The sequence below is a fragment of the Calliopsis andreniformis genome, chromosome 3 (genome assembly GCF_051401765.1).
Source record: "Calliopsis andreniformis isolate RMS-2024a chromosome 3, iyCalAndr_principal, whole genome shotgun sequence".
In the NCBI taxonomy this organism is placed as follows: domain Eukaryota; kingdom Metazoa; phylum Arthropoda; class Insecta; order Hymenoptera; family Andrenidae; genus Calliopsis; species Calliopsis andreniformis.
In genome coordinates this window covers 5361343-5374603 of record NC_135064.1, presented here as the reverse complement: position 1 = coordinate 5374603, position 13261 = coordinate 5361343, and the positions used below count along the sequence as shown (strand labels likewise).

At 32.9% G+C, this 13261-nt stretch overlaps 2 protein-coding genes across 6 annotated transcripts in view; one reads left to right on the top strand and one right to left on the bottom strand.

The window, feature by feature from the left end:
- Ror (tyrosine-protein kinase transmembrane receptor Ror) overlaps positions 1 to 13261 on the bottom strand; it is a 444527-nt gene that overhangs the window by 323094 nt on the left and 108172 nt on the right. The gene's annotated exons all lie outside the window — the stretch shown is intronic.
- Positions 1 to 13261, top strand: part of LOC143188665 (uncharacterized) — a 35700-nt gene that overhangs the window by 10428 nt on the left and 12011 nt on the right. Inside the window, exon 1 of one of the 5 annotated variants that reach the window (XM_076393057.1) lies at positions 1246 to 1779. The exons of 3 other annotated variants lie outside the window; for them this stretch is intronic. In XM_076393057.1, the coding sequence (XP_076249172.1) occupies positions 1734 to 1779 (46 nt within the window). In that variant the 5' untranslated portion in view covers positions 1246 to 1733. Of the gene's footprint in view, positions 1 to 1245; positions 1780 to 8093; positions 8129 to 13261 lie in introns of those variants that run through there. One more of the 5 variants, XM_076393058.1, reaches the window with a different exon arrangement.

Here is a 13261-nt window from a genome sequence, read left to right as displayed (position 1 = left end):
TGGAAGCGCGACAGGAAGAGACAGCATGCCTGAGACACAAGATGAGATCTTGAAAACTATGCCCTGGGCTGATCGATTAACGTCTTCATGAGGATTTAGATGATCAACATGTGAATGTAGTACAGTCGTGCCCATGAGGGACTTTTACGAGAGTTATAGCAGAATGAAGAAATGTTGTGACACGAAGGAAGTGTTTTAGTGGTTGGCCTGGTGTTCTAAGAAGTTCTTCTGGATTTTGTTTACTTTGACGTGAAGTGGATTCGTTGAATGGTGTTTGAAATTGCTAAAGCTGCAATTGCAGGAACAGTTTGTAATATCGTGAAATGGTGATTCAACAGATTCTTGTGCACTGTTGCAATAAATTGAATGTTTTAACGGAGACGCATGATTAGTCCCAGTACTTGTGAATGTAGACTATTTTGCAATTTCTCATTTTAAAATGTGTCTGTATTTTTGTTGTTGTTTGGTTAAATAGAATTTGTTGAGTGACATTTAACCCAAGCAGCATTTAAGCTGTTGCAAGTTCGATAATGCTAAAGGAAAATACTTTTGTGAAAATGTACATATAATCAGAAATGACTAAATTCATTGCGATTCAAAATTGGAATGGCCTCCTACTTCTGACAGATTCTGTGTGATTTTTTTGGTTTGAGTGCAGAGGTTTGTTAAAATGTGTTAAAATTCCTTAGATGACAACTATAGTAAGGTTTACAAATTTGATGAAAATTTGTATATAGTGCAGTACAACTTTTATGGTTCATTGAACAAATATATTAATGAGGATATTTCGCTGAGGGTACATTCCATTTTCATGGGCCCTTTTTCTTTCTAAAAGTTTCTTTTAAAACTAAGCAGGTCAAACAGTTCGAAAAATAATTAATATTACAAAATTAAGCACTGCTTTTATAAAGACAACCCCAACTTTAGTACTCACATTTCAACAAGTTGGAAAAGGTGGACGAAATTCTGAGAAAACGAAACTTAGTCATTCAAAATCAACAGAACCATCATTCATCAATATCAAAGACCCAAAGTCGATAAAAGAAAATTATAATTCACCCATTACTTTTAGAACCAAAAAGTTTATCAGACCTTCAATGCTTTATAATCTGAAAGGATTCCCTTTCAAGTTCTAAACTCTGTACTCTCAAGGAAGTGCCGCTATTTAACAGAAAAGGGATCGCCAAAACTGTCCAACTTTTTCAAACCACCATTAAATCAGTAAACACTCACACAAATTGAAATCTAAGCAACCGGTTGAATGGTCAAGAAAGAAGACATGCAACAGAGGAACATTAGCCTAACTGTTTGCGGCGCGCTCCTAAGATTTAGAGCAAGGACGTGGAACGTCCACAAAGTAACTTCGTTCCGACTTTGGGAAAGATAAATGGGTTGCACATTGCCTGAGATCAGCAATCCATCAGGTGAGAACTAGTTCCCCTCAGACGTTCTGGATCGCTGTCGAGAGAAGGATCCACGTTTTCGTTCTTGGAACCGATGTCAAGATGACGTTCAAATGCACCGTCAGCGAGACCTTATTTGTTGACGAAACGCTGGCCAGGATTATTTAATGACTCTTCGTGAAGTGACTCGTGGCTCCATGCACATATCTCCTCGCGTTATTAATCAAGAACAGAAGGTCGCATCGGACTAGGAATTCTAATTCACTGACTTAGGGAAGTGTGTCCGGGTAACGGGGGACACTGGAATGGAGGGACGGACAGAGGACCACGATGCAGAGAAGAGAAAGGGGAAGAAGCAGAGGGGAAGAGAAAGGGAGTATGTTCAGTTAGTTTTTTCTTTTACGATTTCATGATTAATGAGCTTTCGAGGATCATTTAAGTAATTGCACGTATGTCTAAGTAGCTATGCAAGGGCCCAGTAGTAAGAAAAACGTTTGAAAATGTAAATTCATTGCATTTTTTGATTTACATCTATCTGAGTATGTTACTATATTTTGGAATTATCTTTCCAAAATGGGTGGAAATTTAATCACAGTATGAAGTTGAGAATTATGTTTTTATGTAAAATACAGTTCACATTTATTTCGCTAATGACCATGTCATTTGTTCACTGATAAATTTTTGATAACATTCACTTAGTTTCATTCAATGTTTTATATTCAATGTGATAACAAATTTTTTAAATATGAGAAATCATAAAAATCGTATTATCTGCGGAAAAAACAAGTTCTGATATATTCATCACGATCAATAAAATATAATCCTCAGGTTCCAAACGGACCAGGCATAGCTGTCCATGTGGTCAGTTCGCCGTCTGAGGAATAGTTAAAAATATGAGTGGATATATCTGTCAATAATTTTCATTCAGTAAAATTCAGTCCTTTACGTCTTACAATAATTTCCATATTTATTGTTAATTTTGAAAGTCATTTAAATCTAGATATGAAAGGCAAATTTTGCATGTTTGAATTACAAATGTACGTATTTTGAAATATATTTGTTTTATAATGAAAAAATATTTTTAAGATTACATACAATGCAAAAGTTCAAATATCTTTTAATATTAAATGAAGAATATATAATTTGTATCATTTTCATAACAGACACCTACTACCTCCTTTAGAAGAAGAAATTATAATTTTATTTTGTCGTGCCTAATTTTTCAAATTCTATATATACTATAATATATTAATTTATGTAGAAACAATAAGTTTATAGGGTATACATCATTAATAACAATCTAAGTACTAAAACTCATTTTAAATTTTAGAATCATCCTAGTTTGCAAATAGATGAAACAATACTTCATCTAAAATACTGTAGTGAACATGTAAGGATTTATATTAACTAAATTTCTATTGTTCGCTCCTTATGCGTGTCACTTGTAAAAAAAATAATTTTATATTTAATTTTCAATCTCCCAAAACTCATAATTGCACAAATCATTAATAAATTCAAAACAGTATAATTGACCCTCCATATCGTAGAGATCAAAAAGAAATCGGCAAAGAAACGCGAATAAAATTTCCATTTTCACATTTCATTTCTCGTCCACATAAAGAAAAAAAAACTTAACAATTCTCTCAATTCGCTTCGTACGAACACGAGAAAAACAATACTATCTTCTTATTCGAGGTACGAAATTAAATGTTACGGATTCTTATCCGTTTCATTTCCTTTGCACAGGGCCTTCCACATTTATCCATCAAAAGCTCGTGCTCATTTTCCCGGCAACAGCTGAACGGAAAAAAGGATAAGGGGTTGGGGGCGGAGGTGGAAACTGTCCGAACTAATTCGGAAAAACTGCAGGATACGCTTGAGACTGCAAGAAACCAGCTTTCATGTCCGACGTAACAGTGGACGCCCCGCAAAGACGCTTTATGGAAAAAGTTTTTAATATTCTTTCCTCGGGCTGCGCGGCTCCTGGCTCTAAGCGACCGCGGGAAAATAAAGACACGATAATGACCACAGGGCACTGCTGGATATGATTTTCGCTGATAGAATCCATATGCTTCCCTCTGCGCACCTCCACGTGGAAGTTATCATTCGCTCGCGACCGAGGAAAAGGAAATTTCCTGCAAAATGAATAGAGGGACTGTTGGACCAGACGAAAGGAGATGAATTCTCCCATTATCCGGCTTATTTCGCGATATTAAAATTCTGGGCTGAATTCTGAGACCTCCATTCGCGCGTTCGCTGATCTTACGCAGTTTTTTTTATTGATTCGGGGATTTGGGTTTCAATTTTAGGTGAATGATTATTTACTCAGAAAGATTATTTTGGGAGATAAGAAAAAAAGTTTTGCTTCGTGAAATTATACAGGGTGGATCAGTTGAATGAAATCACCTAAATATCGGCCTTATTTATCGTCATGGAAAATCTTCTCAGGACACAGTTGCGCTGTTTCAAGAAGCACATTCAATCGAGGAAAGAACTTTTTCTAAAGATCACTTTTTTACGAGATTTCAAGGTGAAGATTAAAATCTCTTAAAGTAGTTGTCCCGAAAAATGGCTTATTAAAGAACCTTTGAAATTTTGATGGTGTGTTAACATGTCTTCTACGTCTGCTTAAAATAATTGGAAATTTCATCATCCGAAATCCGAAATATTCGTCTTCAAAGTTTCAACTTTTAACACGTAATCTGCATGTTGAAATATTTTCATATGTATCGCCAAAAATTAATTCAGGAATTCTTTAAAAAAACTAATATACGGTGCAGAAGTTACTTAATTACAGCAATGTACAGTTCATAATTTAGCGTTTGTATCTAAACGTAAACATTAACACTTGTTATCAAATTTTTTATTAAATCTTGTACAAAGTATTTGGTATTAACATAGTGAGTGTACTACGTACTACTCGAGGTGTGCAAGAACAGTATTAGATAACATTTTTATTTCAAAAAGGGAAGACTGAAATTCTTGTGTGTACCATATATGAAAGCTTTCATTTATTTTAAGTTTAAAGAAAGTTTTTTAAATTTATTTTAAGTTTAAGAAAGAAGGTATTATCTTTCTAGAAAACGTATCTTTAGAAGAGAATTTTGTAGGTGTGGGTGCAATATTTATTACTACTTTATCAAGCAGTAGCTTCTTTTTAAATATTAAACAGAGGTTACTAGCATACTTTAAGATACTATATACCTAAGTATAATATAGGGTATTCAACAACAGGTGTCAGAAAGTTTAAGAGAGGGTTCTATATGTTAAAATAGAACGAAAATAAAAAATGATGCATTAGTGTTTGGGACTTCGTTTCAGAGGTATTAAATATTTCACAAATGTCTAAAATTCCTAAGTGCCCTGTGGTTATTATCCTACTGTCGACATGCATTGGTCAAGTAAGAAGAAATTAGTAGATTCAACTTGAATTAATTAGTTGATCTGACTTGAGTTTCAAGTCAGACATATTTTACGCATATTTTAGACGTTTTTTCAACAACTAGGAACTTGGAAATAAAGTCTGAAATGCTATTTCGATATTCTTAACTTTCGTCTAAAATTAACTAATATTAGTGATGGTAATTTTTAGTGATGGAATATTTCTTTATATGAAAATAATAAGGCGTAAATGTTTTGCAATAAATCAAGTTTTCAATTACCAGATTTTCTAGGCGAAGCTATCATTAGTATTTCTTTAGTGGAATTTAGCCGAGGTAATTAGTAGCAGTTCTTGCGCTTTCTTCTCATGATTGATTTTTAAATTATGACCTCTTACTCTAATTGCTTTTATCAAAGTTTAATTGAAGATACCAGCGGTAGTGCGCACATTTTCCTTTCACGATCGATTCACAAATTAGATTATTGAAGTCTTAAATAAAGTTATCAGTTGCTGCACCTGTTCCATCTTCTTTCTCAGATTAACTATAGAATTACAGTTTGTTGATCAAGTTAAATATATTGAAGCTTAAAAGCTTTCTCGGTACTTTTCTTTTTCTTGCTTACATTGATCTTTGCAACATTGATCTAATTATCATTGAAATTCGAATTGTTTATTTTTAAATGCTACATAAAATCGTATTTTATTTGCTTTGTACTGTGTACATTGTTATGTGTAGCAGAATTGTTACTGTTTCAACATGAGTAGGTATTTATTTCTAAAGAAGATCTCCCGAGTTCTCGCGATTTTGATCTATGTACAACGAAAAATTAAATCAGCTTAGTTTAAAGATCTTATTCGCGAGAATTGTAGTATCACTATGAAGGATTTCTGTTTATTTTAACACAGCAGGAAACCAAAGTATTTTCAGAATGAAATTGTTCAAACAATAGAAACGGACTGTACGTAATTTTCAATTCAAATAGTTGGTATTCATGTTTGATTAACTAAATCTAAACTTATACATATTACTTGTTTATTCATTTGCTCTCTGATGTTTCAAAAGGTATTCATTTCGATATGAAATTGCTAGGGAATTAAGGATTAAGCAGATTAGTTGATATCATGGAATTGCTATGATCTCATTTATTTGTCATCAATAAATAAATGTCTACACTTCATACACATACACGGCCATGCAAAAGTATTACAACTTTTTTCCACGACATATTTTATTTGCAAAATTGTGTAAGAAATTTCTTAGTCTAGAAATATAATAGTTTAACATTAACGAATTATAGTTTAAGAATAGTATATTTTAACATTAAAATAATAGCAGATATTGTTATAATTGAACATTTCAATCAATCAAGGTGTTGGTTAAGTGATAGAAGTTCAGAGTACTATGAAAGATGTTGATCACAAAAATACAGTGTATTAAAAAAAGATGGGTCTAGAATTTTAGTATTGGGAATAGAACTTATAATACATATTGAAAAGAGCAAAAATTACATAGTTTAGATAGACCCTAAAATCGATTTTGTCGAGACAAAATAAATTGTTATTCTTTCGATCTGTGTTCGAGGTCGCAAATAAAAGTCTTATCTCAACGCTTTCAATATAAACGGAAGCAGTGGTTTAAAAACACATTAGTGTAAGGTTTTATATTCACAAAATTTCAACAAAAATTATGTGACACATGAACATGTGGTCTCCTAGGTCATTCAAATCCTTTCGATTTCTTTCTGTAAGGGGAGGTACTTAAAGACTTTAGTCTACTTATCAGCGATGAATAATATACTGGAATTAGATAACGAATAGAAAATGCATGTCGAGACCAAAGGAGTATTTAAAGATGTATCTTAATATATGATCCACAGATTTGAGTTTTGTATTGAAATGAACAGGAAATATGTCGAACTTATGAGAAATATGTGACAACAAACTTTTGTATTTATTAATACAAGGATTGATTCTAGGACCTATGTTACTGAGATATTTTTTTCTTTCTTTTCTTTGGTGTAAGTGTGCATGAAAAACTGAGGGGACACCAGTCAGTGGGAAATACCTTTCATGCTATGCTGTACCCTCGATTCAATAAATTAATATGCAACGATTTCCAATTGTTTTTCAATTGCATATAGGAAAGAAATGCGAATGATAATTTGACATTTTCATTACACCTTTTTGAAGAAAATAAGAAGCTAGTCTTACTTTATTCTACTCTTTTGTTTCCAGTTTTACAATATATCTAAAATGTAGTTTTATTTTTTAGACCAAATAAAAGTTTTATTACTTTAATGAAATAGTTATGTTACATCTGAGATTATTTGTAGATCCGAAAATCTGATAGTGAAATATGAGAGTTTGTAACTAACTGTTTAATTTTTGTTTAATATTACATTTAAGAAGCTTATTTTCGTACCTCGGATTGCTTACGCACTAAGAAAATATTATATTATTAGAACAATAAACTAAAAACCATCGGAGAAAAACTGGCCGACATTACCCTACAGGAACAGGAATACCAGTCAAAGCTTACTTTTCATTCTTCTTAATACTCCTCTTAAATGGTGTGCTTTATGCATTCCATATTTTATCACGATGAAAAAACTGCATTAAGTTGTCTATTTACAAGAAAATTTTAATAAATCTGACCATATAGATGCATTTTCAGATAACTTTCTTTAAATGATTAGTATTTCCCTAAGTTCCCCTAATACAAAAATCAACAATATTTCTTATTCAATTATGCAACTATGATTTCACACTATTTTTAAGGACACAACTGTTATCTGAACGTTATACATATATTATATGTATTTCACTAAAACACTATAAGTTCAAAAATGGTCACAGACAAACATATTAAGCAAGTGAATAAATTATTAATAAATGCAGAATCTTCTAGATACACTGATGTTCGAGATGTCCAATTAGAACTCCGCCCGATTAACCAACAAAATTAACTTTTCACTGTTGAACGCAAAGAGATATCCAAAGATCAAGCTAATTCAGTCGCCATAGTCGAACGGAGGGATGAAATCACGAAGCTCTTGAGGAAAAGCACGCATCGTGTTGATGCACTTTTACATGATACGCCGCGAACTCGCTGCACTTGCAGTCGCATTGCGAAAGCATGTGACTGCACCAGCAAAATTAGCATGCGGGATAGCGATCCGGCGCCGCGATCGCCAGAAACGCGGGTTGACAAGCGAGGCGACAATGAACCGCGCCTGAAGAGGAAGCCTCGTCGCGCCGGAAGCAGCTTTAGCGCGCTCAATCCGTGCGGGATCTGTCGAACCTTTCCATCCGCGGGCGTTTCAATCTCGACGAATGCAGGACAGTGAGTAATTGGTGAATTATCGTCGAATTAAGGGGGGACACCAGCTTGGAGTGTTAAAAAATAAGCAACGGTTTTAGACACTTTTTCAGAGGTAACTAGTGGATGAAAACTTTAGCCCTTTTGGGAGAATACAAATATATGTATCAGTTTTATTTGACAGTTATTTAAATGTAGAAATATTACAAAATGGTGAAGTTATTCGGTATTCTCTCCAGGTAGAAGATCGATTGTTGGCCAGTGCACTAGATAAGAACAGGGAGATCTGAATTAAAAAATTTTTGTGGGTTCATAAACTAGAAACTATTGCGTACAATAGCGTAGGATTTTCTTGATATTCCAATTATTTAATTTTTTATAAGTGTTTCAATTTGATTTTTCTGTGGTAAAAATCGCTGTTTTTTCTTCAAACTGCGACCCTTTCTACAATTACTACAATTTTCGAAAACTCATAAGCTACATTTTAGATAATAGTTTCGAGTTCGTAACTCAATAAGAGTTTTTTATTTCAGATCTTCTAGTTCTTGCCAACTACGACGGCTAATAATCAGTGTTCTATCTGCAGGTATTTCAGAAATACCGAATAAGTTCGCCACTTCGTAACATTTTTAGTTTTAAAAAATCTGAAAATAAAGTTGAAATTAACATTTATATTCTTTAAAAAACTAGACTTTTCATTGAATGATTACCTATAAAAAACTTCCAAACTTTACCTATTTCTTAACTCGTCAGTGTGGTGTCCTCCTTTAAGAAACATTCGAAAGAAACGAGTCTTAGAATATAAAACAAAATAACTTTATTTAATCCTACTACGTTTCTCTTATCTAACTCTTTTATTGTTTAGTTCATGAACTATGATGTACGAACAGAATAAATGTCGCTTTTAGTGTTTAATCAATCTATAGGCAAAGCGAAGAGTGATTTCTGTATTTAAGAGACATAAGTAAAATATCTTTTTTTGTGTTTCTATCAAAAGTAGAAGTCAGTTTACAATATCTTAATGGTGAAAGGGTTAATAACTTATAAATTTCTGAAGAAAATGTAAAGCGTTTAGGTACTTATTCTTGATGTCTAGATTTCTGAATTTGTCTTAGTATGTTAACTGCTGATTAGCTGCGTTGATGATAGCGTGCTGGTAGTAAATACTGTTTGACAAAAGATTTTCACGATTTTATGATTAATTTGCTTTAAATATAGCCTCTTCACTGTCATATTACAAGCGAAGTCACTAATTACGAAATATTTCTTGAATATTACGGTGCAATAGTGCATTTAACAAATTTATCATTTATTTTGCTTTCTGTAATATACAAATTTCAATTCATCATGCTTGATATTATTGTATACGGATACCTATGTGTCTGTATATGTATACACACGATTGACATAAGCAATATATGGATTAATAAAAAATTAGTATCACTAAATTTAATATTTCAGTTCTAAAAGGAATAAGAATTAAGTTATTGGAAAATAGAACCAGAAATTTTATTCGAGATGAACATAATGAACTATATTCGAAATAATACTTAGATTTATTATTTTTAATTATGTTTAAAGATGTAGGAAATGTTGAATTATTTTAAATAATAACAATCTTCAATACTGTCCTATACACTTTATTCTTTTTTTAATTCATGATTCCAAAATGGCAATATCAGAAAAATGAGTTCCCGTGGTGAATACGAGTTACAGTTACAGGGTTGGATATTTGCGTATATGGTCATTACAAATAGCAAAATGATTATTTTCAAAATTATTTTTTGAAATCAAGTAGAGTAATAGGATTTCAAATATTTCAAATATGCCCACATATGTCATAAACAAACTAAATACTAATTATGGTAATACATTTTATGAATTTCATTCCCAGAACATTAATATTATAGTCTAACCCTAACCATGCAATTAATGTAAATTTTGTAAAATTAAAGCAGGACTCTTTTTTCCAAAATATTCTTATAAATCTTAAATAATATAGGTGTTCTAAAAGAAAATAGCGCACAGAATCAAATTACTACTTTATAAATATGAAAATAAAAATGCAAATACTAGGACAAAGTAGCCTTTGTATAATTTAAAGCCCTGTCCATAAGCATAGAAAACATAAAGAATGTTTAAATATACGTAGTGCAACGAAGTTGCACATTTGTACTATCACAATAAACCATGCAAATACCTTTCTTCAAAACTGATTTGCGATCGTGAAACAGTTCACAGCGGTTCTTGAAGGGAAACGCGTACAAGCTTGGACTGAGACTTGAATAAACATAAAAGAGCTGTTGCTAGGGAATGTAATGTGTTTGGATTACCAAGAAGCAAATTTGACAGTGTCCCTGTTTAAAAATTCACCACCCGCTGTCGAAATCAGTATGCAATATGTTTGAAGGTATTTGATTAGGTTTTGTTAATTGTGCTGGAGGAACGTGGGCGCAATGCGAGGCAGCAAATTGAAGGTCTTTGTAGTCTTGAGCAAAAGCACTGTTGTAATCTTGCCAAGAGCGAAGGAACGTTATAATATTGTAACGGGGACTAATTTTAGTGACAATGGAAACGGGTTTTTCTCCGTAACGCGTTTAGTCATCGTACTGCAGCTGGCCAAACTGTAAACCAGTTACGAAATTATTATTCAAATTCTATTGTCGCTCATACGCATTTTTCAAGAGCACTGTGATCAATGTCTTTGATGGGAGTGTTATGTTTGTATTTGATTTTGTATATTTTATAATTATGTATTCCACTTTCTTTACTTTGGAATAATGTTTATCAGCCAAGGTTTCCCAGTTAACTAAAGTCATATGTAGCAGCTTCTAATATTTTCTGTAACAATTATAATAGATTCAAATTTCAAACTAGATGTAACCTAACTAGACCAATCATTTGCACAAAGAAGTACGCTATTTACATTTAATTTTGACGTTTGAACGATCACTTTTGTTTATTCTTGGAGCATATCAGTTATTATTAAAAACTATAAGAATATTAATAACTTATTAATATTCTTGCTTCTCTAATTTTTAACTTCCAACGAAACATAGGAAAACACTATCCACTGTTTTCAGCAATTTGCAATTTGAATACAAAAACTACTTTACTTACTTACAATTCTTATCTTACAATAGATAATAATATATTTAACTTTTCTTACCCGGGAACTATATCAATTCTATGAAACAAGTTTTTTTGTGTCAATGACACTTCGTACAATTACCTTTGAAAAATATTAACACACTTTTCACTGTTAGTTACTGCTATTTTCAAATATTGTGTATTAAGAAATGTTCTTGGATTAGTTACTTCCTTAAAAGAAATAATTTATACATATTTAATTTTCAGTCTCCTACAACAGTTTTCATAAATGTTTCTACTTTGAAACCATGTTAATACGTTACAGAGCTACATATGTATTTGAGTCATATTTGGGTCAAGGCAATTTGTACGACTACTTGAAGACAATATTTTTATTTCATTGCTGAACAATGTCATAACTTATATGAAACTTCGTACTAAGGATGTAATAATTTAAGAGAAAAATGTGTAGATTTGAGTAGTGATGGTATAATTCCTTCACTCTGTTTATCATTTCATTCAGTATGCTTTTGGCGGACTATGAACGTATTAATCATTCGAAATTCTTTCAGTCTTATGATCATTTTTTGATAGCGAAACAACATCCCTGCGATCTTTCACATTATGTCTATGAAAGTTAATTTCTATCAAAATGATTTCTTAATTACTGCAAGAACTTTAAAATTGTAACTTTTTGTTCCTTGAAATATATTTTCAGAATTGTGTACCTTCTAGTTTAGATATCCTTCTCGTTGTAGATACAAAAGATTCTCCACGCTTTCCTCCAAAATAGAATTTATATGGAGAGAGTATTAAAACTTGTTAAGTAATCGCAACTATCAAAATTTTTCATGTTGTTCTTTACTCTATTAAAAAAGTTTCCTAGGAAAAGGTTCATAAAGTTTTATAAAATCAAGAAAATACATACAAAAAGAGTTCTTACAACTAATGAAAATAATTTTTACATAGTTCATAGCATCGTAATAAACGTATTACTCATGTTCAGATTTGAACAGTTTAAATACCGCTATGCCCCTTTTAAAAATCATAAACACTAGTAAAAAAGTTCTGATCTCATACTTCATTTCACCTTTCTACATAACCACCCCTGGAGCACTCGGTATTAATTACCATCGTTTTACTGAATTCTCAATTTTAAATTTCGCGCAACAAAGAACGCCGCCCGACCAATCACCTTCATAGAAAAAACGAGAAGAAAGCTCGCCAGTAGCTGCGAGATATTTCTTCCGAAAGTTGCAGGCTCGTTAATATCGCGCGGACCGCGCAAATATAGTGGGCAAACAGGCGCGAACTTTTCGCCAGCGGTTCAATCAGTCGTGGGCTTACGCGATTTCTTGTTTCCACCTCAAAGGGGAAACAGCCCGCGGCCGTTTCCTCTGCGTTCGTTCGTTTACGTCCAGGACGCAATTTCTATTTTTCAAAGGGCCAACACGACCCGGCAGGAGCCGATGGAAACTTGACGAAACCAAATATGCGCACTGCGCGCTTTGATCAGCTTCTTCCCGAGAAACGGCGAGCACAGCGTTTCCTCTCCTTTTTCCGTCGAGCATGCCAATCTCTCTGAGTTAATGTACGCCGTCTCTGTTTATGTACCTCTTCCGGGGTAACGTGGTTGCGTGCAAAACATTTTTATGCTACAGAAATAATTAATATGTCGGCACCACCGAAGGAGAGGGACGGTTCAGCAGGTTTCTTTCTTTTGCCTTGTAGAAAATTAAAACTACAGGTGCTTGTTATGGAAACAGAATGAATCGTTCATGGATGTGATTTATCGTGAAAATATCACTCGAGATAACAAAATATGGTGTTTACGAACAGAGTCTCGCGTTTGAGAAAAATACGTCTGAAACTCCGTTTCAAAAGTGTAGGTAAACGTAACGAGATTGGATTTGTATTTGGAACTATAATTACTAGAGATTCCAATTCTGTTCGTGTATTCCAAATACATGTGTTCAAGTGCATACGTGAAATTAAAATATCCGTGTTTGGATCCGTGTAATGTTTAGTACACGGGTACACGTGTATGTACACTACACAGATATGCAG